Source organism: Tupaia chinensis, unplaced genomic scaffold (assembly GCF_000334495.1).
Source record: "Tupaia chinensis unplaced genomic scaffold, TupChi_1.0 Scaffold148234_1, whole genome shotgun sequence".
NCBI lineage: Eukaryota > Metazoa > Chordata > Mammalia > Scandentia > Tupaiidae > Tupaia > Tupaia belangeri.
In genome coordinates this window covers 5,156,367-5,181,772 of record NW_006208084.1, presented here as the reverse complement: position 1 = coordinate 5,181,772, position 25,406 = coordinate 5,156,367, and the positions used below count along the sequence as shown (strand labels likewise).

Genomic DNA, 25,406 nt, shown 5'->3' with positions numbered 1-25,406 from the left:
ACAGAGAGAGAGAGACAGAAAGTGAGAAGTCACCCCCCCCAGGAGGGGATGGCCACACTGCAGTCCTTTCTCCTCCATTCTCTCAGGATCTTGGGCACGCACGCACACACGCCTGGCGTGAGTTTAAGCCACCAGGTCTGGGACTCAAACTGTGGTCAACTACATGGAAGTCCAGCAACGTAGCCATTATAGCATCTGCTGGTCCCTATAAGTTAGTTTTCTTATGGGCATGTATGTATAGAGAAAAACTATAGCATGTGTTGTAATGCTTTTTGAAAAATCAACATATCATTTTCTTTTCCTTTTTTTTTTTTTTTTAGCTTTTATCTCTTCTTTTTGAAGATTTATTCAAAAAATTTAATTCTGAGATGAAGAAGATTGCCGACCAGGTAATTCCTAAGCAAAGGGCAGCCCAGTTTGACGTTGTGAAACACATGCGCCAAGACCAGATCACCAATGGCATGGTGAATGCCATTTCTACTGTAAGTCTTCAGTCATTCTTTTTACAGTTTACTTTAAACCTATTCGGTGGATCACTAGACAGGCAGTCTTCATCTTACGATGAGATTATAGCTTGATAGACCCACCTTAAGTTGAAAATAGGCATTTTGTAAACATGGATGCAAAAACGGTATCCAAAAGATGCTGGCAACACATCAGCTGTAGAATATCAGTTACTCTCTTCATCGCATGGCTGACTGGGACCTGTGGCTCACTGCCTCTGCCCAGCATCCCGAGAGCATGTTCTGTGACCTCTCACTGACCTTGGGAAAGAAGAAAATTCTGTGGTTTCTACTGAATATGTGTTGTTCTCATGCCATCATAAAGTTCAAAAATTGTAAGTTGAACCATCGTAAGTTGGGGACCATGTGTGTGTGCACACATGTGGATGTTGTGTGTGTTTTAAAGGAATGCTTACAAATCCTGTTTTCTGCTTTGAAAGATAGTCTGTGGTTTAAGTGTTATCAGTAAGGATTTTGTTATGGTAACTTTATTTCCAAATGATAGTTCCTGGTTTCTGAGGCAATAAGAAAAGAAGTGTTCTTACATAGAGGAAATATCGTTTAGTTTAACTATTAATAACACCTGCTTTAATGACTACTTTTCCACATTTTTTTCCCCCTGTAATAAAACTAACATGTTGCAAGCAGGTTTATTAATTGGCAACTTTTATCTAAAACAATGCAAAATGTTTCATTTCACAATAGGTTTATATTCTTCAAAGGCCTATCAGCTGTTCCTCATGTGAATGTGAGCAATGAATTCAGTCCTCGGCAGCTGCTGTGTACCCAGGGCCTCGGCCTATTCATCCAGGGTTATCAGATAGGCTTTTGCTCCCTTTCTTAAAGCACAACTACTGTAGTTCTATCTGATGAGGTCTGGTTTATGTTTTGTATGCTGGACATAAAATTAGTTTTATGGATGGGATTTTGCCCCTACAAAAGCATAATATAGTTTAAAGCATTGATTCCCTTAACAATGAAAGAGTTAGTACAGGCTCGCTTTAATACTTGGCTTTAGAAATCTGTGCTGGGTCTACGTGAATAGCCCTTGCAGTGACAGCTACATCTAAATTTGAGGTAAACCAGGCCTTTGTGTCTACATAGGCACATAAACTCTGTGGCTCAAATTCATATGAAGGTAGACACCTGAATATGCAGAGAACCATTCAAAGAGTAATTAAACACATTTCTGTCGCAATTTCTTTTCCTTCCTGATTCATAATATTTGGGTCACCATAGCTTCTCTGAGCAGTGCTTTTGCCCACAAAGGCTTTGTCTTCCCTCCCTAAGAGGACTGTGTATTAGAAAAAGCAGTCGTGGGCCTTGTCACAGGTGTGCGCCACTCTGTGCACCACCAAAAGGCCAGCCCTTGAAAGGTTCTGTGAGTAGAATGCAAGTAGTTGAATCCGGTCACCGTTCTCAGAGGAGCCGTGTTAGCCCGTCCGTCTCTCTCGTGTGATGCTTCTGCAGACACTAGAACAGATTTTCTTGCTGAACATCTTGGCTTCAGTCCCCACCTACTTCCTATCTGTCAACAGCTGCTGCCTCCTTTTAGCTCTGGGCCGAATATTTATTTACCTTATTTGCTCTTACCCTTTGGACAGAAGGCAGTTTAGATTCATTCTCATTCCAAGGATAAAAGGGGTCAACTGAATAAGCAATATAAGAAGTTAATTTGTAGGATAGAGGTGTTTGCTTTGTTTCTTTACTTTGTAACGGATCAGGTTTCTTCCTAGAATTTAGCTCTTTTCCACGTTGTCAAAAACTCAAAGTTCTAAAGTGGTAGATCTTCAAAGTAGTAATGATCAAACTTTAATATGTCAGGGCACTCCCCTAAAGTCGCATATTTAAATGCAGGCAGGCCACTTAATCTCCTTATGAAACCCTAGCAATGTTTCTACTGCTCTGGTTTTTAACCTGGAAGCGCCCCCTCCTCTGAAACTCAATGGAAAACTTTGTGTTTGTGATCCTATGTGCATTTTTCTCAAGAGTGCATTCATACCTCATAAGTTCTCAGAGGAGACATGAAGAATCACTGCAGATGCAGTTTTTCTCTGTGGAATTAAAAAGATGGTGGAGTCAGGCTGGCCTCCTGGTAGTAGTGGTTAAGAGAGTCACATATCACAAGGCAAACTGCACTTTCAATCCTGACACCAGCAGCTTGAAAACACACTGGGCATGTGTGCATGGTGCCCAAAATCCTGATGGGGAGGAGCAGTGAAGGAAAAGGGATTGCAGCACGACCATACCACATGCGGGATGCTTTCTCCCCCACCACCCTCCTTTCTCACTAGCTCTGTTTCTGATGAGCGCATGTATCCGCTGGCAATAAAGAGAAAAAATTACAAATAAAATGGGACCAGTAGGTGACATGGTGATTGGGTACTGGACTCCCACGTAGCCAAGCGCAGTTTTAGTCCTAGACCTGGCAGCTTGCTTTCCCAATTTCCCACTCTCTCTGGTCAAATTTTAAAAAAATAATAAAATTAAGTAATTCTTATAAAATTGTTTTAATCTTAGAAAAATGATAATTGAATCAGCTTTTTGGGGACATTTTATTCTCTACTTTGTTTTTTTTAGTGCATACTCTTTTCTGCTGTTAATTTACCTGACTGTGAATGTAAATTTTAAGAGTTTCTAACCTTAATCTTTAAAATATCCTTGAGAATATTATCTAATATATATATATATATATAATGGATACAACTATAAAATAATGCATAATATAAATCAATGTATGTAGTACTTGGGAGATAAAGTAAATGTTCAAGATTTATTTCATACAAACCCATATTAATATGATAGTCATAGAGAGTATATATGATATTTATTCAAATGAATGTATGTGTAATTTTCAGATTCCTCAAGTCTTGATTAGAAAGCCAACAGTTTATTCATTATCCCTAATAACTGTTATCAGAGTAATATTTCTGTTGCTGATTATTTTCTCTGATTAAGACTTAATTGGGAAGAAATCTAAATAATGGCACATTTTAACATAAATTATCCCTTTGAGCTTCAATCTAGTTTTACCTTAAATGTGTAGAAATTGCTAGTGTTTTATTAGCTTATTGCTTCCAGTGGAAATACTTGGTTGAAATGACTTCTTCAATATCTGAATATTTCCTTAGAAAATGACCACTCTGATGTGATCAGGTTGATGCATTGAAGTGTTGTGAGATGGCTAGGCACAGATAATATTCATTGTATTCCTAGAAAACCCCAGCAGCTGACCTGGCTAAATTATGACTTTGTGATGTTTTAGTTTCTGAATATGTATCATGGCTCTTCATTTTGTAAACAAACAGTTCCTGTGCTGAACTCAGTGTATCAGGCAACCTTTGAATGAGTCAGGGTAACCCTATGCCTTTCATCTCTCTGCAGGGAAATTGGTCTCTGAAGAGATTTAAAATGGACCGCCAGGGTGTGACCCAAGTGCTGTCTCGCTTGTCATATATTTCTGCACTGGGAATGATGACGAGAATCTCCTCCCAGTTTGAAAAAACAAGAAAAGTGAGTGGTCCACGCTCCCTCCAGCCATCGCAGTGGGGAATGCTCTGTCCGTCAGACACTCCTGAAGGAGAGGTAAGGTCCCTAAGGAACCTCTGTATAGGTTTAAGTCGTAAGGGGCTAGGTGGGAGGGCTGCTTCTGCTCTCATCTCTTAGGTCATTTCTTTTTTTTTAATTAGCCACTTATCTGCAGAGAAGTATTGATACAGCTTAATGATTATGATTACAGCTTGATGATGTTACATCCTTGTCGTTCCAAAACTACCTACAGAAATGTCTCATTCAGTACTTTCCTTAAATAGAAACATGGTCCACAAATCCCCACATTTCTCGTGCTTATTTCAGTTTATCTTGAGAGTCAAACCATGCGGTGAAGAGGGAATAAGAACGTGAAGGTAAATTGAAAGATCGAGCACCTTTGATGTTTGTGAGGTGCTCTTTTTGAGGAGCTCCTTTTTTCCACAGGTGCACTTAGAGGACATCATAGACTCTGTTATAGTCAACAGCCTGAAGGGGATTCTGACTCACTTCCATAGGAAATACCAGCAGTTACCTAAATGCTAGATCAAGGAGTTTAAATAGATTACCTCTATAGAACTCACTATTCCCTGCATCATGGCCTTTTCTCCTTTGTGTTAGCATTGTTGGTTTCACTTTATTCTGTTCCTTCTAAGTCAGAAACTGAAGGAGAGGTTTACTATCACCTCAAGTTCCTAGCATACAGCCTCGCCTAGAGTGGAGACCCCATAAATATATGCAAAAAGAGTAAATTAATTTATGACAGGTAAATGATGTAGGTTCCAAAGTATAGGAAGTTTTTCCAACTTGGAAGAGGTAAAAAATAAGAGGCCATGCCACTGTGATTCTTAGAAAATTTTCTAATTAAACTGTGTGAAAATTCACACCAAAATCATGCAGCTTGTCCAATTTCCATGATTTACGCATCTTAAATTTCTCAGATTGCTTCAGCTAACTTTTATTTATTTCATGTGTGTTTCAAGTTTTTCTATTTGCTTTATTTTGTGCTTGTCTATATATATATATATACACTGGAGAGGGTTTGCTATAGGACGCGTGTGCGCTCGCCAGACAGACAGAGAGAGACAGAGAGACAGAGAGAGACGGAGAGACAGAGAGAGACAGAGAGACAGAAAGCGAGAAATCACCCCCCGGGGGGATGACCACGCCGCAATCCCTTCTCCTCCATTCTCCTCTCAGGATCTTGGGCATGCACGCACACGCGCCTGGCATGAGTTTAAGCCACCAGGTCCGGGACTCGAACCATGGTCGACTACATGGGAGTTCAGCGACATAGCCATTACACTAACTACTGGTCTCTGCTGTTAATATTTTTAAAATTTTTTGTTGTATAGAAGTTTTAAAATGCTTCCTTTTCATTTTGAAATAATTTCAGACATATGAGAAAGTTTCAAAAGTGGCGCAAAGATTTTCCATCTTTCTTCACCTAGATTTCCCAAATGAAAATATCTTATATAACTATAGCAGTTATCAACCTTATGAAATTAACATTGATAACAAGACTATATATAGACCTTATTGAAATTTGTCCAGTTGTCTCACTAATGTCCTTTTTTTGGATCCAAGATCACGCATTGTTTTAAGTAGTCAGGTCTCTTTAGGCTCTCTTAATCTAGAACAGTTCTTTAGTCTTTGTTTTTATATTTAATCTGTACACCTTTATAGCTTGTGACATGGTTTTTCCCAGCATGCGTGCGCTTTCTTTGCCTTGAGCCCTCCCCTCCCACTCCTCACCCCTTCCTAGACAATCTCTGATGCCTATGCTGGCTTTCCTCGCTGTTGTGCCTTCCACTCCGTTTCTGCGCCAAAGTGCAGACGTCTCCAGTCTTGTCTTGCTTTTCATGACCAAGGAACTTTCAGGAACTGCCAGTTATTGTGTAGAATGTCTCTCATTTCAGACCAGAAGTTTCAGAATTTGATGTAGCCACAATGACCAGTTTTTCCTTTACAGTTTTTATATAATGTCCTCATAATGGCTATGTTGTTCTGTTTTCTGGGAATAATTACTGTTTGTAATCAGTTTCTTTTTGTTGGACATTTCTGGTGTCATCATCATTTATAATTACAAATAGTATTGTGCTAGGCCTTTCTGTGGTAAATGTATTTTATGTTCTTGCTTTTTACCGTAGGATAAGTTTCTCTGAGTTAAAGGGTATGTACATTTTAAAGGCTTCTGTGTGAATCACTAAAGTGATCTCTACAAGGTCGAAGTACTTTATCTTGGGCCAGCAAAGCAGCGAGCTGTTTTGTACTCTGTGTCACGAATGTTCACTTTTAGAAATCATGACCTTTTGTTCTTTAGGCATGTGGTTTGGTTAAAAACTTGGCCCTTATGACACATATCACAACTGACATGGAAGATGGACCAATTGTTAAATTAGCCAGTAACCTGGGAGTAGAAGATGTGAACTTACTGTGTGGAGAAGAACTGTCTTACCCAAATGTGTTTCTCGTCTTCCTCAATGGTGGGTAGACTGTAGAGACATGTTGATCCTAAACAACCTATTGGAAGGGGGTAGGGAATCCATTATTATCCTGCCATTTAAAACATAGGTATACTTTAATTCTGGACTCAGGTTGACCTTCATTTAAAGGTAGAGGGACCAGCGGATGATATAATTATGATGTCTCTGGACTGCCATGTAGTCGACCACAGTTTGCGTCTCAGACCTGGCGGCCTAAAACTCACACTGGGTGCATACGTGGGTGTGACCAAAATCCCAAGAGGAGAATGAAGGAGAAGGGATTGCGGTGTGGCCATTCCCCTTGGGGATAATTTTTTGCTCTCTATCTCTCTATCTCTCCAGTGAGCGCACATGTTCTATAGCAAAAATCTCTCAGAAAAAAAAAAATTAAAGGTAGAAAAATTATAACTAAACAGCAATTTGATTGGCTGGGTTTTTAAGCTTCTGAGAAGATATAGCCATCAGAACTACAGGGTAACATTGTAGAAACTTTTTTTTTTTTAAGAATTATTCATTTATTATCATTCTTTTTCAATTTTGACCAGAGAAAGAGAGAGAGAGCAAGCCACCAGGTTCAGGACTTGAACCTCAGTTAGCCATGTGTTAGTCCAGTGCCTTTAACTACCATGCCACCTGAGGGTCCTGAAACTGCTTTCTACCCTTTTGCAGCTGCTAGAAAACTCTCAGTGGAATAAGATGCAATGTGATATCTTTAAGTACAAGTTAGATATCCGAGTCATTCTGCAAAACTAATCAGATCAGCCCTCACAGGGAGTTGACTTATCTTCAGCCCCCTGATAAGCAGCCTGTGAGCAGCCTGTGGCGAAAGGATCTGTCTGTCTGGCTCACACTCCGGTTGCTTCTTTCACATACCTCTTGCCACTTCATTCAGAACCCTCCATAGGCTCAACAAGTGTGCCCCCACCCTTTCTACTTGGGATTTGGTGGTCTATGTGCCTGTCCCATGTGCTCATCCCTGACCGCTTAGTTCAGATCTCTTCTCTTCCCCTCTTCCCCTTCCTTCCACCCTAGGATTAATGCTTTTCTCTATGGGCTTGGGAAGGAGGATCAGACCTTGCAGGGCTGATGCCTCAGTGTATCCCGTGAACTACCGTGGAGTGAGGCCTTAGTCTCCACTTTTACACAGGATCTCTCTGAATCCTCATACTAGCTTTGGAAGGCAAAGTTCTCTTTCCTCATTTCATGGTGATGGTCCCAACAGGCGCCATTTACTAATAGTAGTTACTAGGTGCTGGGCAGAGTTCTCCGTGTTTTTCATTGATAAAGCCATTTCATCTTCACAGCCACCACGGGAATGGAAGAATGGTAGAGCCAGTGTTGTTCATACCCAGGTAGCCCTGACCTGAAGTTCCTGCTGTCAGTACTGTGGTGAGAGATGAGGAGAATAAAGCTAACTTCCCCAGTATAACTCAGCCAGCATGGGGCAGGTCTGGGCCTGGGCCCAGGTCCCTCAGACCACCCTGATCCTCTACTGTGTTCTGTCCAGGCAGTCCTTGGCTGCAGATGTCAGTGCTGCTTACTATTTTGATTGGGTAGATATTTTAAATCAGATTGGATTTATTTGTTATTTCCATCTTACCTATTCTTACTCCTTTTTGCTTAGGTAACATCCTTGGTGTCATTCGAGACCATAAAAAGCTAGTGAATACATTTCGACTGATGCGAAGAGCAGGCTACATTAATGAATTTGTTTCCATCTCAACAAATCTTACGGATCGATGTGTCTATATTTCCTCCGATGGAGGAAGGCTGTGCAGGTATACATATTGCCAGAAGAGTTTTCAAGAATCTCTCTGTTTTTACTTTTGAAAGAAATATACTTGTTTTTATTTTCAAAGCTGCGTTAACCTCTTTCATTGTTAAGACAGATTTAATTCAGTATATGCACACCAGGTACTGAGGAGTCAAAGATTAATGGCAGATAATCTCTGTCCCCAGAGATCTCATTGTGCTGAGAGAGGCAGAAAATAATCACTGATAACAGTCAACTATGTTAGTATTTACTACTATTTTAATACATGTAGTGTGTGTGTAAGGATTAAACTATTTTCAATCCTGTGAGGTTGAATTATTATTTTCACTTTACAAATGAGGAAGCTGGGGTTCAGCGAGGCTAAATAACTTACCCGAAGCTGGAGAGCGGTAGAGTCTGTTTTTTCATTCCAAGTCCTTAGGATTCATTTGACTCCAACCATCATGATTTTACCCATTATGTTCTATTGCAACAAAGTGAGCTTTGAAGGCTTGGTAGGACTGTGTTGCTTGGATGTGGAGGGGAAAGCAGAGAGATGAGGAAAAGCCAGACAGAAGCATGGAGACGTGAAGGAATTAAATAACATTAGAAAAGTAGCTTCCTTTCACTCATTCAGCAAATATTTATTAAGGGCTGATTACATCCTGGTGCTGTCCACAAGCTGGAGGTACAAAGATAAACATGGGATCCTCTCTGTCCTGCAGGGTCTTGCTGTTTTATAAGCCTTCACTTGTTCTGCCGTGGCCACCCTTTGTAGACCTCGGGTAGCGTCGGCACAGGCAGTAAGCTAGCCGTATTGGAGGTCTTTCAGGGCTGGGAGAGTGGGCCACCACCATTCATGTCCGCCTGGCGTCCTTTTCTTCTTCCAATGAGTCCACCTCATTGTGCAGGGTGGTCACTGCCCCTCCACTCTGATAGGCCTAGGATAGTCAGTCCACCACACTCTGCTTCTCAGCCACAGGTCAGGCATTTGATCCAGGTGAAGCTAGTCAGATCCTCTCTCCAGAGAATTGAATCCCCAGTACAGTACAGCGAGGGGAAAGTGGTTGGACCTGCTTTATTGCAATAGTGGTGTCTATTGCAAGAGGCTGCCCATTATGCCTCGCTTTCTGCATCTTTGGGACTGCTCTAGTTTATCTTCTGAGGTTGAGCACTTCACCTTTTTCTTTGATTCTTGTCCTTCCAGTAAGTTCTTAGTGCTTCCAATAATTCCATTTTTTGCCTAGATTAACTAGAATAGTTTATCTTCTTTGCAACCAATGAATGGTTAACTGATGATAGGCGGAAGCTTCAAAAAGTTTATTTAAAAAAATGTGTATTATGAAACCTGGATTTCACAAAATTTTCAACAAAATTCACTCATACCTTAATTCCATTCACCATGAACCTTTTGAAGCCCCTAATACCTATATTCAGATCTTAACTTCCTACTTTCTGAGTTATGTGACTCTGAGTATATTTCTTAAACTTCTGAGCCTTAGTTTCCTTGACCGTCGATGTAAGTGATAATGCCTACCTGGGTTTCTCCTGAGAACTAAGTTGTGGGAGGCGTGGTAAGTCTTTTAAAGGAGCCAGCCACACATTACTTATTATTTACAGCTGTTGTAACATGTTCCAGTGAGGAGCAGGAAAAGCAATGACCCTCTCTAGGTTACTCTGTTTTAGAGTTTCTCTCTTTCATTATATCAGTATAATATGGCATGTTCTGAAAGAACAGTATTTTAGAAGCAGCTTTATAATGGCATCGCAGATCTGGCAGGAAGACTTAGAATTTTACCAAGTAAAGTTGAGGGTAACCAAGGTAGCTGAATGTGATCCCCTGCCCTTCTGCTATTTCTGGTGTGACTTCTGAGCCTTCGAACGAGGCAGCAGTGCTGCCGTGGCCTCCCCATGAAGCAGCAGCCAGAATTTCGAGGTACTGTTGATTTCCATGAAAAGCTCACCCAGTTCATTTTTCAGCAACTTGTATTCCCCTTTTGTAATTGTGCAACTCCTCTCCTTAACTGTTAAAAGTGCTCATTAGTCCTCAAATAGTTATTTGGACTTTAGGGTAGAGCGTACAGTGTCTAGTGGTTACTCGCTTCTCTCTGTGAGAGCCGCTTGTCCAAATAGCAACAGCCCTTGACGTTTCGGGGCCGCATGCCATCCTTTGTGTTGGTGTTTCCTCGTGGTGGCGAAGCCCTCGGAGGCAAGTCTCCACTGACAGTTACAGGTTAATTTACCAGAATGCTTTCTCTTCCTTACACTTACTACATCGCTAAAAGTCACAAAGCTTCTAACAAATCATAGCCACTCTTTTTGGTCATTTATAGCTTTAAATAACCTTCTAGTCTAGCTCTAAATCACAGCACTCTCAACATCCTGGTCTTCATCTGACCTTCACAACAAAATGCTGGCAGCCTTCAGTGACGGCCTTCTTGCCTGTCGCCTCCAGGAGTAGTGTACCAAGGATTTCCAGTGTGAAATCAGGAGATGTTTTTGAAATGATTCATTTCCACAGTGTTTAAAAATATGACAGTAAAGGTTTTGTTTTCTTTCCCAACTTCTTGTTTGTGTTGCCTTTTTATCTGTGTTTGTGTTTCCTAAGATACATCCTAAGGAAGTGCTATGTGTGTGTGCATGTGCACGTGTGCACAGCCCTGTACTTACATGTGAGCGAGAGAAAGCAGGCCCCCTGCACACTCACGCTCAGTCCCTCGAGCTGTCTGGGAGTAATTGTTATTGTTCCTGCGTTTTCCCTTATAACTGGTAAACTAATTTGCTGACATAATTCTTCTGTGGAACTACTGTTGATTTGGTTTTCTTGTTTGTTTCCCATTCCAGACCCTACATAATTGTTAAAAAACAGAAGCCAGCAGTCACGAATAAGCATATGGAAGAGCTGGCCCAGGGGTACAGGTAAATGACCCAGAATAGAACTTGCCGGCCAGCTTATTCTGCACATACATGATTTAATTAGACACAATATTGGTTGATCTATGCTTTTTAAGAAAAAAATATTTTTATTTTTACTCTTTTATTTTCCCTCCACCAAAGATACTAGTTTGTTAAAAACAGAATCTTCCTATGAGCTTGCATGGACGTTGTAAAATATTTGCCAGTTTAAACCATGCGTGTTACAGAGTCTTGGTATAAATTAGTGCACTATTAATGTTTTTAGTAAGAACAGAACTTCCAGCAGTATGTGGATATAGGCATCGAGGGTCTCTTATCTTGTGGAGTTTCTAAAGTCAGATATTGTTTACAAGTAGGGACCAGATTGGGAAGAGTCTTAGTTTTTTTATTTCAGCAGTTTGTGATTACTCTGTGATCTAAGAATAGCTGGTCTCAGGTGTGCCATCTGTATTGATACTGTCTGGGAGAGAAGAATACTTTGGACCTAAATAAAAGCTGGTGTTGTCTGTCATTATATACTATGCTGAAGTAAAATGCTTTTTAATGTCTCTTTCACCAATATTTTCACAGAAATTTTGAAGATTTCTTACATGAGAGTCTGGTTGAATATTTAGATGTGAATGAAGAAAATGACTGTAACATCGCACTCTATGAACATACAATTAATAAGTAAGTAAGACCCATGACAGTCACAGTTAAAACCTGCTCTGACTGTAGAAACTACCTCTCTTTTCATTGTCACTGTCAATTCTTCTATCATATTCTTGGCAGGAACTGTTAGAGTCCTGGACTCAGCAGCTTGGAGGGGAAGGGATTGTGGTGTGGCCAACCTCCCTGGGGAGTGCTTTCTCACTTTCTCTCTCTCTCTCTCTGGTAGGTGCATGCACTTTATAGCAAAAAAAAAAATTTTAGTTGCCCTAAAATAGAATGAAACTCTGTCAAAATGTAGTCATAGCTTACAGAGAGGATTGTTAGTGCAGTATAAACTTGAGATGGTAATTATGTTCACAGTATTTCTTCTAGAACCATGTTATTTTTAAAGCAGATGTGTTTGATTGGAGACATTAGAAGATATCTATTTAACTTGCATGTGACTGATGTACTGCTTACCTGAAATAGAAATTTTTGCAGTTAGGTTGGTTTTTGTTTTGTTTTGTTTTTGTTTGTTTGTTTTTTGGAGAGGTTTTTGCTATAGAGTGCATGCACTTGCCAGAAAGACAGGAAGAGACAGAGAGACAGAAAGCAAGATTCACCTTCCAGGGGGATGGCCATACTGCAGTCCCTTCTCCTCCATTCTCCTGTTGGGATTTTGGGCACACACGCACACGTGCCCAGCGTTGAGTTTAAGCCACCGGGTCTGGGACTCAAGCCACGGTCAACTACATGGGAGTCCAGCAACATAACCATTATGCCAACTGCTGGTCCCTACAGTTAGATTGTTAAATAGAGAGTTTACTATTATCCAATAACTGTTTATACCTTCAATCAAGAATGAGTACTTTTTTGTTTTCTGCCATCAGATGAACTATGCTACTTGTTTTTATTTTAATTTAGTAAATAATGCTGTTTATTCAGAATTTTTATTCCTTAAAGGTATAAATCTCAAATTACTATTTTATACCCCTCACTTCAAGAGTAACTAAATGTAAAAGAGAATTATTTCATAGTAAACCAAATAGATGACAATTCCATTCTTTTTGATACTCAAGCCAAAACCCTAAGTTTCAGCCTCTACTCCACTCCTCCTCTGCCTCCACATCAGTCAGTCCTTTGGCTTGTCGCAAGAGCCTTGAAAATACGCCTGGAAGCTGGGCTCTTTTCTCCACCCTTCCTAGCCTGGGCCATTCCCACTGCTGCCTGGATTCTTGCGGAGGGCTCCTGACTATTTTTGCACTGTTTCCCTATAGTCTCTTCCTAACAGAGCCGAGCACTCATGTCGTCTCTTCTCAGATCCCCCAGTGGCACTCTACCTCCTTCAGAAGTCTTTGCAGAGGCCATCATGTTCCTACAGTGTACAACCTTGCTCTACCCTGGCCACCTCTCCTTCCTCTCCTCACACACTGTTTCTCAGCCCCTGTGGCCTCTTTTTCAAGTGCTCCAGCACGTTTGCATTGGCCATTCCCTCTGCCTGGAACACTGTTCTCTCCCCCTGGGTCTTTGCTCTGGGATCATCATCTCATGACTTCCTGGTTCCTTCTTAAAGTAGGAACCCTTATTTTGTCTACCCCTCCTTACTTTATTTTGCTAGTGCTTCTTACCAAATAATAAAATCTGTATTTTTACTGAAAGAGAAATACTGCATATTCATTGTTCTTACTTTTAAATTTAGTAGTCTATTCTATACATTTTCCATATTAGTGTGTATATATAGTTATATACACATATATTCATCTATATATTGTTTTGTTTGCTATTTATTATATTATCTGCCTACACATATATAGTTTATTTAACCTGTTCCCAACTGATGAATAATTAGATTGTTTAAAAATTTTCCACTATTATAAACAATAGGTTACTTAGTTTTAATTTGGACTGTATTTAAGTGCTTTATGCACATTGAATAGGAAGTCTCTTCATTCTTGTTCAAGATAGAAACTTATGGTGGTTATGATTTCAAAGGAAATAAGTTTTCTTTTTTGTAAAATCAAAATCTGTGTGCTGGGATTTTAAATAATTATTCAATTCTATGCTCTTAACGTGTTGTGATAAAGGAAAGACTGAAACTTCATGTGTTTTTCTTTATTTTTTAACTTAACCCACTTTTCATATCTGAAAAGTAGTTGTGTTTTTTGGTTTTGTTTTGTTTTGTTTTGTTTTTTTGCATGGGCAATGTCAGCTTGGCCAATATTTTTAAAAAACAGTATATTTAAAATAAGCTGCTATATTACACACTAGAAAATGTAGCTTTAAACTAATGCTTTTTAAAAACAACAACAGCAAAACCTAGAGCTTTGCTCTCCATGCTGACAAAGACCCAGCATGTATAAGAGAACAGGGATTCTGTCAGATCATAAAGTCAGAACAGTATTTTTCAAACCAAGAGCTATGTGGAACCTCACTCTCACCAAACCTGGGGCATAATTTAATACATGTGTGCTGAAAAACAGAAGGATAATTAGATAAGGGGGGATCTTGTTCCAGGTTCATTGCAGCTAGATCCCCACAGTTGGCAACACTTGGATGTCTGGGATATCACCTTCTTCTATGGGTGCCGTAAACTGTTGTATTAATATTCATTAAGGTCACACTTGGCAAACACTTTAAAGAGGTATAGAAGGTTAATGGCAGACCACAGATCCTGGATATGATATGTTACTTGTAGCAAAGACCTAGCACTAATTTATCTGTTTTTTCCCAGTGAAACATTAAGAAATAGCATTGCTTTATCATTTAGCCAAAAACCGAGTTTTTAGAAATGCATTGTGGTAGTAGCTGAGATTCTGACACCTACCAGATAAAACCTTACTTGTGTTCAATATCTATGGCAGAGCTGTCACAGAGTGTAATATAAGCCTACTATATAACTTCAGATTTTCTACAAGCTCCATTAAAAGAGGAAAGAGAAATGGGTGAAATTAATGTGGATATTATTTATATTTAACCCAGTATATCTGAAATACTGTGTCACCATTTGGTTGCAAAATTTTCATTATAAAACCTCAATCAGACTTACTTTTAATGAATATTTAATTTTACTTATCATAATCATCATTATTATTTTCATTGAACAGAGAGAGACAGGGAGTGGGGAAGATTGAGAAAGTAAGCCACCAGGTCCAGGACTTGAACCATGGTCAACCATGTGGGAGTCTAGAGCCTTAACCACCATGCCACCTACTGACCCCTCAATCAGACTTCTTAACAGTCAAAATGTAGATTCACAAATGGAGGTTGTTCCATAACTAAAAGGCTTTCAATAACCAAATTGTTATTTAAACTTAAACATTTGTGGAGTCAGCAGGTGGTGTGGTGGTTAAGGGCACTGGACTCCCACATGGCTACCTGTGGTTCGAATTCTGGACTAGGTTGGTTTTTGTTTTGTTTTGTTTTTGTTTGTTTGTTTTTTGGAGAGGTTTTTGCTATAGAGTGCATGCACTTGCCAGAAAGACAGGAAGAGACAGAGAGACAGAAAGCAAGATTCACCTTCCAGGGGGATGGCCATACTGCAGTCCCTTCTCCTCCATTCTCCTGTTGGGATTTTGGGCACACACGCACACGTGCCCAGCGTTGAGTTTAAGCCACCGGGTCTGGGACTCAAGCCACGGTCAACTACATGGGAGTCCAGCAACATAACCATTATGCCAACTGCTGGTCCCTACAGTTAGATTGTTAAATAGAGAGTTTACTATTATCCAATAACTGTTTATACCTTCAATCAAGAATGAGTACTTTTTTGTTTTCTGCCATCAGATGAACTATGCTACTTGTTTTTATTTTAATTTAGTAAATAATGCTGTTTATTCAGAATTTTTATTCCTTAAAGGTATAAATCTCAAATTACTATTTTATACCCCTCACTTCAAGAGTAACTAAATGTAAAAGAGAATTATTTCATAGTAAACCAAATAGATGACAATTCCATTCTTTTTGATACTCAAGCCAAAACCCTAAGTTTCAGCCTCTACTCCACTCCTCCTCTGCCTCCACATCAGTCAGTCCTTTGGCTTGTCGCAAGAGCCTTGAAAATACGCCTGGAAGCTGGGCTCTTTTCTCCACCCTTCCTAGCCTGGGCCATTCCCACTGCTGCCTGGATTCTTGCGGAGGGCTCCTGACTATTTTTGCACTGTTTCCCTATAGTCTCTTCCTAACAGAGCCGAGCACTCATGTCGTCTCTTCTCAGATCCCCCAGTGGCACTCTACCTCCTTCAGAAGTCTTTGCAGAGGCCATCATGTTCCTACAGTGTACAACCTTGCTCTACCCTGGCCACCTCTCCTTCCTCTCCTCACACACTGTTTCTCAGCCCCTGTGGCCTCTTTTTCAAGTGCTCCAGCACGTTTGCATTGGCCATTCCCTCTGCCTGGAACACTGTTCTCTCCCCCTGGGTCTTTGCTCTGGGATCATCATCTCATGACTTCCTGGTTCCTTCTTAAAGTAGGAACCCTTATTTTGTCTACCCCTCCTTACTTTATTTTGCTAGTGCTTCTTACCAAATAATAAAATCTGTATTTTTACTGAAAGAGAAATACTGCATATTCATTGTTCTTACTTTTAAATTTAGTAGTCTATTCTATACATTTTCCATATTAGTGTGTATATATAGTTATATACACATATATTCATCTATATATTGTTTTGTTTGCTATTTATTATATTATCTGCCTACACATATATAGTTTATTTAACCTGTTCCCAACTGATGAATAATTAGATTGTTTAAAAATTTTCCACTATTATAAACAATAGGTTACTTAGTTTTAATTTGGACTGTATTTAAGTGCTTTATGCACATTGAATAGGAAGTCTCTTCATTCTTGTTCAAGATAGAAACTTATGGTGGTTATGATTTCAAAGGAAATAAGTTTTCTTTTTTGTAAAATCAAAATCTGTGTGCTGGGATTTTAAATAATTATTCAATTCTATGCTCTTAACGTGTTGTGATAAAGGAAAGACTGAAACTTCATGTGTTTTTCTTTATTTTTTAACTTAACCCACTTTTCATATCTGAAAAGTAGTTGTGTTTTTTGGTTTTGTTTTGTTTTGTTTTGTTTTTTTGCATGGGCAATGTCAGCTTGGCCAATATTTTTAAAAAACAGTATATTTAAAATAAGCTGCTATATTACACACTAGAAAATGTAGCTTTAAACTAATGCTTTTTAAAAACAACAACAGCAAAACCTAGAGCTTTGCTCTCCATGCTGACAAAGACCCAGCATGTATAAGAGAACAGGGATTCTGTCAGATCATAAAGTCAGAACAGTATTTTTCAAACCAAGAGCTATGTGGAACCTCACTCTCACCAAACCTGGGGCATAATTTAATACATGTGTGCTGAAAAACAGAAGGATAATTAGATAAGGGGGGATCTTGTTCCAGGTTCATTGCAGCTAGATCCCCACAGTTGGCAACACTTGGATGTCTGGGATATCACCTTCTTCTATGGGTGCCGTAAACTGTTGTATTAATATTCATTAAGGTCACACTTGGCAAACACTTTAAAGAGGTATAGAAGGTTAATGGCAGACCACAGATCCTGGATATGATATGTTACTTGTAGCAAAGACCTAGCACTAATTTATCTGTTTTTTCCCAGTGAAACATTAAGAAATAGCATTGCTTTATCATTTAGCCAAAAACCGAGTTTTTAGAAATGCATTGTGGTAGTAGCTGAGATTCTGACACCTACCAGATAAAACCTTACTTGTGTTCAATATCTATGGCAGAGCTGTCACAGAGTGTAATATAAGCCTACTATATAACTTCAGATTTTCTACAAGCTCCATTAAAAGAGGAAAGAGAAATGGGTGAAATTAATGTGGATATTATTTATATTTAACCCAGTATATCTGAAATACTGTGTCACCATTTGGTTGCAAAATTTTCATTATAAAACCTCAATCAGACTTACTTTTAATGAATATTTAATTTTACTTATCATAATCATCATTATTATTTTCATTGAACAGAGAGAGACAGGGAGTGGGGAAGATTGAGAAAGTAAGCCACCAGGTCCAGGACTTGAACCATGGTCAACCATGTGGGAGTCTAGAGCCTTAACCACCATGCCACCTACTGACCCCTCAATCAGACTTCTTAACAAAAAATTACAAATGCTGGCAAGGATGTGGTGATGGGGAATTCTTTTACACGGCTGGTGTGAATGTAAATTAGTATAGTCATTATAGAAAACAGTATGGGGGCCAGCAGGTGGCATGGTGGTTAAGGGAGCTGGACTCCCACAGGGCTGACCGCGGTTTGAGTCCCAGACCTGGCGGCTTGCTCTCTCACTTCCTCTCTCTCTCTCACTCTGTCCCTATCTGGTCAAATTAAATTAAATAAAGGAAGGAAGAAGGAAGTTTAACAAAATATTCTTTAAAAAAACTTACATTTGGGTTTAAAATTTAAAATAATTAAGTAAAATTAAAAATCCATTTCTTTAGTCTCACTTAGCCAAACATTAAAAGGGTTAGTAGCCACAGTTAGCCAGTAGTTGTAATATTGGTCTCTGTGGGTCTATAGTAACTGTTCTTTTGTTTGTTTGTTTGTTTTGTTTTAAAGAATGATTTATTTTTGTTTTATTTACTCATTCATTTATTTTAATTTGACCAGAGAGAGATATAGAGAAAGAGAGAGGGAAAGTGAGAAAGCAAGCCACCAAGTTCAGGACCCAAACCGTGGTCAGCCATGTGGGAGTGTCCAGCACCTTAGCCATCATGTCACCTGCTGGCCCCATATAGTAACTGGTTTTTTTGTTTTTGTTTTTGTTTTTTGAGAGGTTTTTGATATAGGGCACTCGCCCGAGAAATCACCCGCCGGGGGGGATGATTTTCCTCTATTTTCCTCTCAGGATCTTGGGCACACAGGCACACGCTCCCAGGATGAGTTCAAACCACCAGATCTGGGTCTCAAACCATAGTCAACTGCATGGGAGTTCAGCAACATAGCCATTATGCTACCTGCTGGTCCCTATAGTAACTTCGTAAGGAAGCCATGTCTAGTTCTCTAAAACGGTGGCGTGGCTTTCTTCTGGACGGAGCTGGAGAATGATGAAAGGCTGGCGAGTCACTGACAGGGCATTGTTAGTGCTGTTTCCTCTGTGTTCAGTGTGGTCACTCTTAAATGCATTATTTGTAGCTGTGTATTGTAATGCTGTATTGTTAGTACTGTTTCCTCTGTGTTCAGTGTGGTCACTCTTAAATGCATTATTTGTAGCTGTGTATTGTAATGCTGTATTGTTAGTACTGTTTCCTCTGTGTTCAGTGTGGTCACTCTTAAATGCATTATTTGTAGCTGTGTATTGTAATGCTGTATTGTTAGTACTGTTTCCTCTGTGTTCAGTGTGGTCACTCTTAAATGCATTATTTGTAGCTGTGTATTGTAATGCTGTATTGTTAGTACTGTTTCCTCTGTGTTCAGTGTGGTCATTCTTAAATGCATTATTTGTAACTGTGTATTGTAATGCTGTATTGTTATGTAGGCATTCTATACTATCTCCCTTCTCTTATATTTCTATCAGTAATAAATATTTCTGTTACCAAAAATTATAAGTTCTTCTGTTTTATAGTATTTTACTAAAATATGCTTTTATTTTACCAGTTTTATAAACCCCTTGGAGACATAACTAATATTTTTATTACTTATTATGCCTTTAAGAGACATTTATTTTAGTACTGATGCCTAAGATGTCTACTTCTTAATTAACTTGATAGAGATACCACTCACTTGGAGATTGAACCCTTCACTCTTCTTGGTGTTTGTGCTGGCCTGATCCCATACCCTCATCATAACCAGTCCCCAAGAAACACGTACCAGTGCGCCATGGGGAAGCAAGCCATGGGTAAGAGTCCTACTTGAACTGGGTTCTAAATACTTGGAAAAAAGTACCTTTTTTTTTTTTAATACCTTTTTTCTTTCTCTATCTCATCCTTTTTCTTTCTATTTTCACTTGACTTCTTTTATTTATATATATTTATATTTCATATATATATTATCATTATTTTTTCTTTATATTTTTTCTTTATATTCTCACTTCACTAGTAGTACACTTTGGACCTATCAGGTGTTAGCAACACCCGAGGGGTACAGCTCAGAGGGCTGTCTGTGAAACTCTGCAGTGCTTGCAGGTATCCTATCCTGCCTAAGTTTAATAAAAGGAAGAACACCCCTCTGAACTGGTTTACTTGACCAAACAAAGTGACTATAGTGAATGTCATAGAATTATGAAAGAGTAAATAGAAAGAGCAGAGCTGAATAAAATGTAAGTTGTTAGCTAGGAGACATGGGAGAGAAAGCAGGAAAAACTCAAAAGTAATGGGAGGAGTGGGGAAAAAATAAGAGATGAAGATGTGCAGTGTGTTCCGATGTCCCTAGTAAGTGCATGGAGGGCAGTCGGTGAGCCCACCGTGTCCTTGCAGTCGCTACCGTAGCTCCCAGAGCACAGTGTGTTCAGATGTCCCTAGTAAGTGCATGGAGGGCAGTCAGTGAGCCCACCGTGTCCTTGCAGTCGCTACCGTAGCTCCCAGAGCACAGTGTGTTCAGATGTCCCTAGTAAGTGCATGGAGGGCAGTCAGTGAGCCCACCGTGTCCTTGCAGTCGCTACCGTAGCTCCCAGAGCACAGTGTGTTCACATCACCACTTTCTGAGTTGGTATGAGGGAATGTCCGAAGGCTCATGAAAAGCAATGGATTTGAAATAAACATTTATTTTGGTATAAAACATCTTAAAACCCATGCATAGTTTGTCTTTGAGTACGCATTTTCCATGAGCTTGCTGAAGACCACCCCCCTGCCTTCATGTTCTTTCTGCTTTCTTTTTTTCTCCCCTCATCTATTAATTTAGCAGTTCTTCCATAAGATTTCACTAAATGTAACTAGAAACAAGACGTGAGGCTAGAGCTTGAAAGTATAAAGATGAGACAGAGCCTGTGCTCAAGGAGGTCACAGTCTAGTAGCTGAGATCAACAGTAAAGCAGTAATCCAGCCAGTGTGATAAATGCAGCACTAGACCAATAGCCAAGATCTGAAGACATTACAGGAAGAACGCCACTTAGAGTGGGCTGTTTCTGAAGGGCAGAATTGAGCTGAATCTTGAAGGACAGTGTTTTCATAGGTGCAAACGAGCACACGCGTGCTGCAGGAAGAAGTCCCCGTAGTTTGGTGTGGCTGTCTGGCATAGTGTGGGTGGGCATAGAGGTGCACTGGAGAGGAGTTGAAGGTGATACACAGAGTAACCAGACCAAAACATAAAATGCGTATCAGGAGTTTTGAAATGTTTTTAAAACCATTTAAATACATTTTACTTTTATATATTGAAGGACCCCAATATGATGTATCATCTTCTGATTTAAAGTCTGATACAATGGGCTTTATAAATAAACTAAAAATGTAGAGGGTAGGGTGTCTCGCTTTTTTTGCTAACAACCGGAATACAGTTGGCTTCTTAGTTACCAGCAACCAGCTGCAGCTAACTATAGCCTGGCAGTTAAGGACTTGTATTTCTTCATTATGGATAGAGAGCATATATATTTCTTTTCAAGTTTTTATATCACCACGAAGAAATAAAAAGCCTGCTGTCCTGCCACCATTTACCTGAATGATGTAATGCCTGGACAGTTGAGAATAATTCCCAGTGGGAAAATCTAAACAGCAGCTCATCAATTTAGCCGCTCCCATTCATCCTCAGCAGCAGTGGAGGCTGATTTCCCGCTTGTGCCTCTGACTTGCTAACAAGTTGAAATATACAGTACTGAACCCTGTGTGTCATGAAAGGGCTATCACTTCTATTGGGTTTACCAAACCATTTTGTTTCATGATGTGAATCCCGGCTGAAACAATACACCTTTTGTGTAGAACCTTCAGCAGAATTAACGGAAGACTAATCACTTCATCGCTAATGCCACTCTTTAGTGTGTTTGTAGATTGAAAAAGAAAGAGCTGCGTCTATCTCCACTCAGTGAAGCTTTTTTTTTTTTTAATAAAGACTAGAGTAGAAGGAAAGAAATATTTTTATTTTTATACTTACCCTCTCCACAGGGAAAAAAAAAAAGCCTTTTTCTGTGGCCATGAGTATCTGAAGCGTTTGGTTAGTTACCACACACAGTTAAGCAGGATCAGTGTGTACAGAAAGCCAATTCAGTGTCTGTAGAGTTCTTTTGTAGTTTTCTGTGTGAAGGTTTTTTTTCTCGTTTTGTTTTGAGTGTCATTTGCAATTCATTGTCTGTGTTTTCTGAGGTTGGTGTATTCAGCTGCGCTGACCCTGGGTCCTGCACATTTAGCTCCTTGGATACAACCCTCTGACGTTACTGCTGACGCTAGGAAGACAAAAGCCACTGAATATCTTAAGTAATAAAAAAAAAGCCTTTGTTACTGTTTGTTATTACAACACCTGACTGGAAAGAAAAGCAGTAAGATAAAAGTACATTTAAAGTTGGCACATAACATGGCAGCATTTCTTTCGGACCCTGAAATAGCTACACAAGTACTGAGCAAGGTCTGCATGAAAAATCACAGAAGGAGAAAGGTCGTTAGAGGGAGAAGGCCCACAGCAGAGAACCAGGTCTGCAGCACGGGCTTAGCACTGAGTAGGGCTTCACTCGATCAGTTTAATCCTGTGCTGTCTTGACAGCTGAGAACTACAAGTCACAACCTAGCCCATTTTAAATAAGAGTCACCACTGGATCTCAGAGAGATTCTGTGTGGATTTTCTAAAATAGTATTTTGTGGCTCTTTATCTGATAGTTCACTTAGAACATGCAAGACAGTAGGCTAGAATTACTCCACTGCATATTCTAGCCAACTTGAAAAATTTGGTATTCATCATTCCCTACCAACCCCTCTCCCACCCTCTCAGTTCTCTAATAAAGAAATGAGAGAAAATGGCTTTCTCTCACTATGAAGGAGACCAAGACTAGCACAAGCCCACAGAGACCGGAAGCCTTACCTGGTGTGTAAGAGCGAGCTATCCAACATGCAACGCTAGCAGAGTGTTTCCCAAACTTAGGTGCGTTAGGTGTTAGTAAAGTTCAGGTTTCTGAACAGTGTTTCTCTGTGCTAAGGAGAAACACCTCTCCTCCGTGGGTGTGGCCGTGTCAGGTGACATGGTCCAGAGCTAGAAGCCAGGTAGACATCTGGAAATGGTGGGTCTGCAGGTCACTCAGCACTCCGAGCCAGGCTGTATGCTGGGGCGCGTCGTGTGTCCTCTTCATGGGCACCGGTGCCAAGGTCACATGAGTCACACTTTCATATCCTGCCTGTTTTATTAGTTGGCAATCCTCTAGTGGAATACTTTCTCCTGTGTTTCGAAGGCTCTTTGAGCCACTGTCAGCTCAGTTAATGAATATGCATCACAGCCCCCACCGCAGCTTCTCCTCACCATCCTCCCCCCCACAATCAGATTTGCTGTGCAAATGCAGCTCCTGTTTTTATTTCGTTCTTAGTAGATTCTGTTCCTAACAGAGGGTATTTCTCTTGTGTTCCCCACTCTACAGTAGGATGAGATATACTGGAAAAAGGCTGGAAATTTTGAGATATTAAAAGCACATCACATATTAAAGATCCTCTTATCTTGTTTTATTCTATGTCTACTCCTCACTTTCTACTGGAATTTCTTTTAGCATAATTATTCTTTAGCCATTTAAGGGCACAAAGTGAAAACAGCCAAATTACTCTTGGCAATTCATTTTTAGAATTCTATGGGTTAAAATTGTTATTTTAATCATCTTAACTATTTTAGGCATAAGCTTATTGGATGTATCCTAAGACTAGAATGTTGGCAATGAATACTTAGAGAGGCGAAGGTAAAGTTTAGCATGTAGGTTAGAGTCAAGGTAGAATGAGTAATATTGCCGGGTGTTTTGATATATATATATATTTTTATTACTACTAATATTGTTAATACTGGTTATAATGGGACCAGCAGATGGTATAGTTTTTATGTCGTTGGCCTCCCACATGGCAGACCATGGTTTGAGTCCCAGACCCAGCAACTTGAAACTCATGCTGGACATGTGTGCATGCATGCCCCAAATCCCAAGAGGATGGAGACCAGCAGATGATGCAGTGGTTAAGGCACTGGACACTCCTACATGGCCGACAACAGTTCGAGTCCCAGACCTGGTGGCTTGCTTTCTCACTTTCCCTCTCTCTCTGTGTCTCTCTCTGGTCATATTAAAATAAATGAATGAATAAAGAAAATTTAATTTAAAAGAAGGGATTACGGCATGATCATCTCCCCTCCCCCGCCCCCACGTGATTTCTCGCTTTCTGTCTCTGTTTCTCTAATGACCGCATGTGCCCTATTGCAAAAATCTCTCTAAAAATATGAACATATAAGCCTCAGAATGGGAGAAAGTATTTGTAATATATATATCCAATGAAGGATTTATACCTAGTATATGTAAAGACTTCTTTAATAGTAAGACAAATAACCCAATTGAAAGATGAATTGGGGACCAGCAGATGGAGTGGTTGTTAAAGCACTGCACTTCCACATGGCTGTCTGCAGTTCAAGTCCTGGATCTGGTGGCTTGTTTTCTCACTGTCTCTCTCTTGTGAGCACACATGTCCTATAGGAAAATTAAAAAAATAATAATAAATAAAACTAAATAAGTCTTTTATTACTGTTATTATTATTTTTAGAGATTTGTGCCTTAGGGTGCATGCACTCCCTGAGGAAAGAGAGAGAGAGACAAAACAGTAAGAAAGTAAGAAAGTGCTCACTTCGGCAGCACATATACTAAAATTGGAACGGTACGGAGAAGATTAGCATGGCCCTTGCGCAAGGATGACACATAAATTCATGAAGCGTTCCATATTTTTAAATTCTGAGTGCACAGTGATTGGTTCTGTACTAGCTACATGTTTTGTTGTTATTTTAAATAAAAGAATAAAAATTCAAAAAAAGAAAGTAAGAAATTACCTCCTGGAGGATGGCCATGCTGCAATCCCTTCTCCATACTCCTGGGATCCTTCGGCACACATGCACACACACTTGGCTTGAGTTTCAAGCTGTCAGGTCTGGGACTCCCAATGCGGTCCGCCTGTGTGAGTCCAGCAGCATAATCGCTAAGCCATCTGATGGCCTCTAAATAAATCTTTAAAAAAATAAATAATATGGGCAGGCCTAGCCACCGTGCCTGCAGCATCTCTGTATGGTAGGCCAGAGGCCCTGGTTTGGTTCCCAGGTCAATCTGAACACACCAGGTACCTAAAAGTCTAGCTAATTGAGATGCCGAGGCAGGAGAATCACAACATGGAGAGACCCTGTCAAAAATACCTATGTCTCTCTCCCCACCCTTTCTCCTCTGTGTCTCACTCTCTCCCAAAGGAGGAAAAAAAAAGACAGAGAAAACTAAAATCAAGACAAGGCAGTTTAGAAAGTAATAGAAATAACAAATAAGCACATAAAACAATGTTCACTATTACTGGGTAAATACCAATTAAAACCACTATGAGATACTACTGTATATTCATTTGAATTATTAAAATAAAAAGGACTGGCATGCTGAGTGTTGGTGCAGAGGCGGAACACCCGGAATGCTCATACAATGCCAGCACGAATCT

At 39.8% G+C, this 25,406-nt stretch overlaps 1 protein-coding gene and 1 non-coding gene across 3 annotated transcripts in view; both read left to right on the top strand.

Annotated features, from left to right (window-relative positions):
* Nucleotides 1-25,406, top strand: part of POLR3B (RNA polymerase III subunit B) — a 134,932-nt gene that overhangs the window by 60,124 nt on the left and 49,402 nt on the right. For both annotated transcript variants that reach the window (XM_006170360.3, XM_006170361.3), the window contains exons 13-19: nucleotides 321-482; nucleotides 3,888-4,088; nucleotides 6,355-6,517; nucleotides 8,142-8,295; nucleotides 11,115-11,189; nucleotides 11,757-11,855; nucleotides 19,557-19,684. In XM_006170360.3, the coding sequence (XP_006170422.1) occupies nucleotides 321-482; nucleotides 3,888-4,088; nucleotides 6,355-6,517; nucleotides 8,142-8,295; nucleotides 11,115-11,189; nucleotides 11,757-11,855; nucleotides 19,557-19,684 (982 nt within the window). The remainder of the gene's footprint in view (nucleotides 1-320; nucleotides 483-3,887; nucleotides 4,089-6,354; nucleotides 6,518-8,141; nucleotides 8,296-11,114; nucleotides 11,190-11,756; nucleotides 11,856-19,556; nucleotides 19,685-25,406) is intronic.
* On the top strand, nucleotides 24,556-24,662 carry LOC114006477 (U6 spliceosomal RNA). The gene has a single exon (XR_003548187.1). It is a non-coding gene; the product is annotated as a U6 spliceosomal RNA (small nuclear RNA).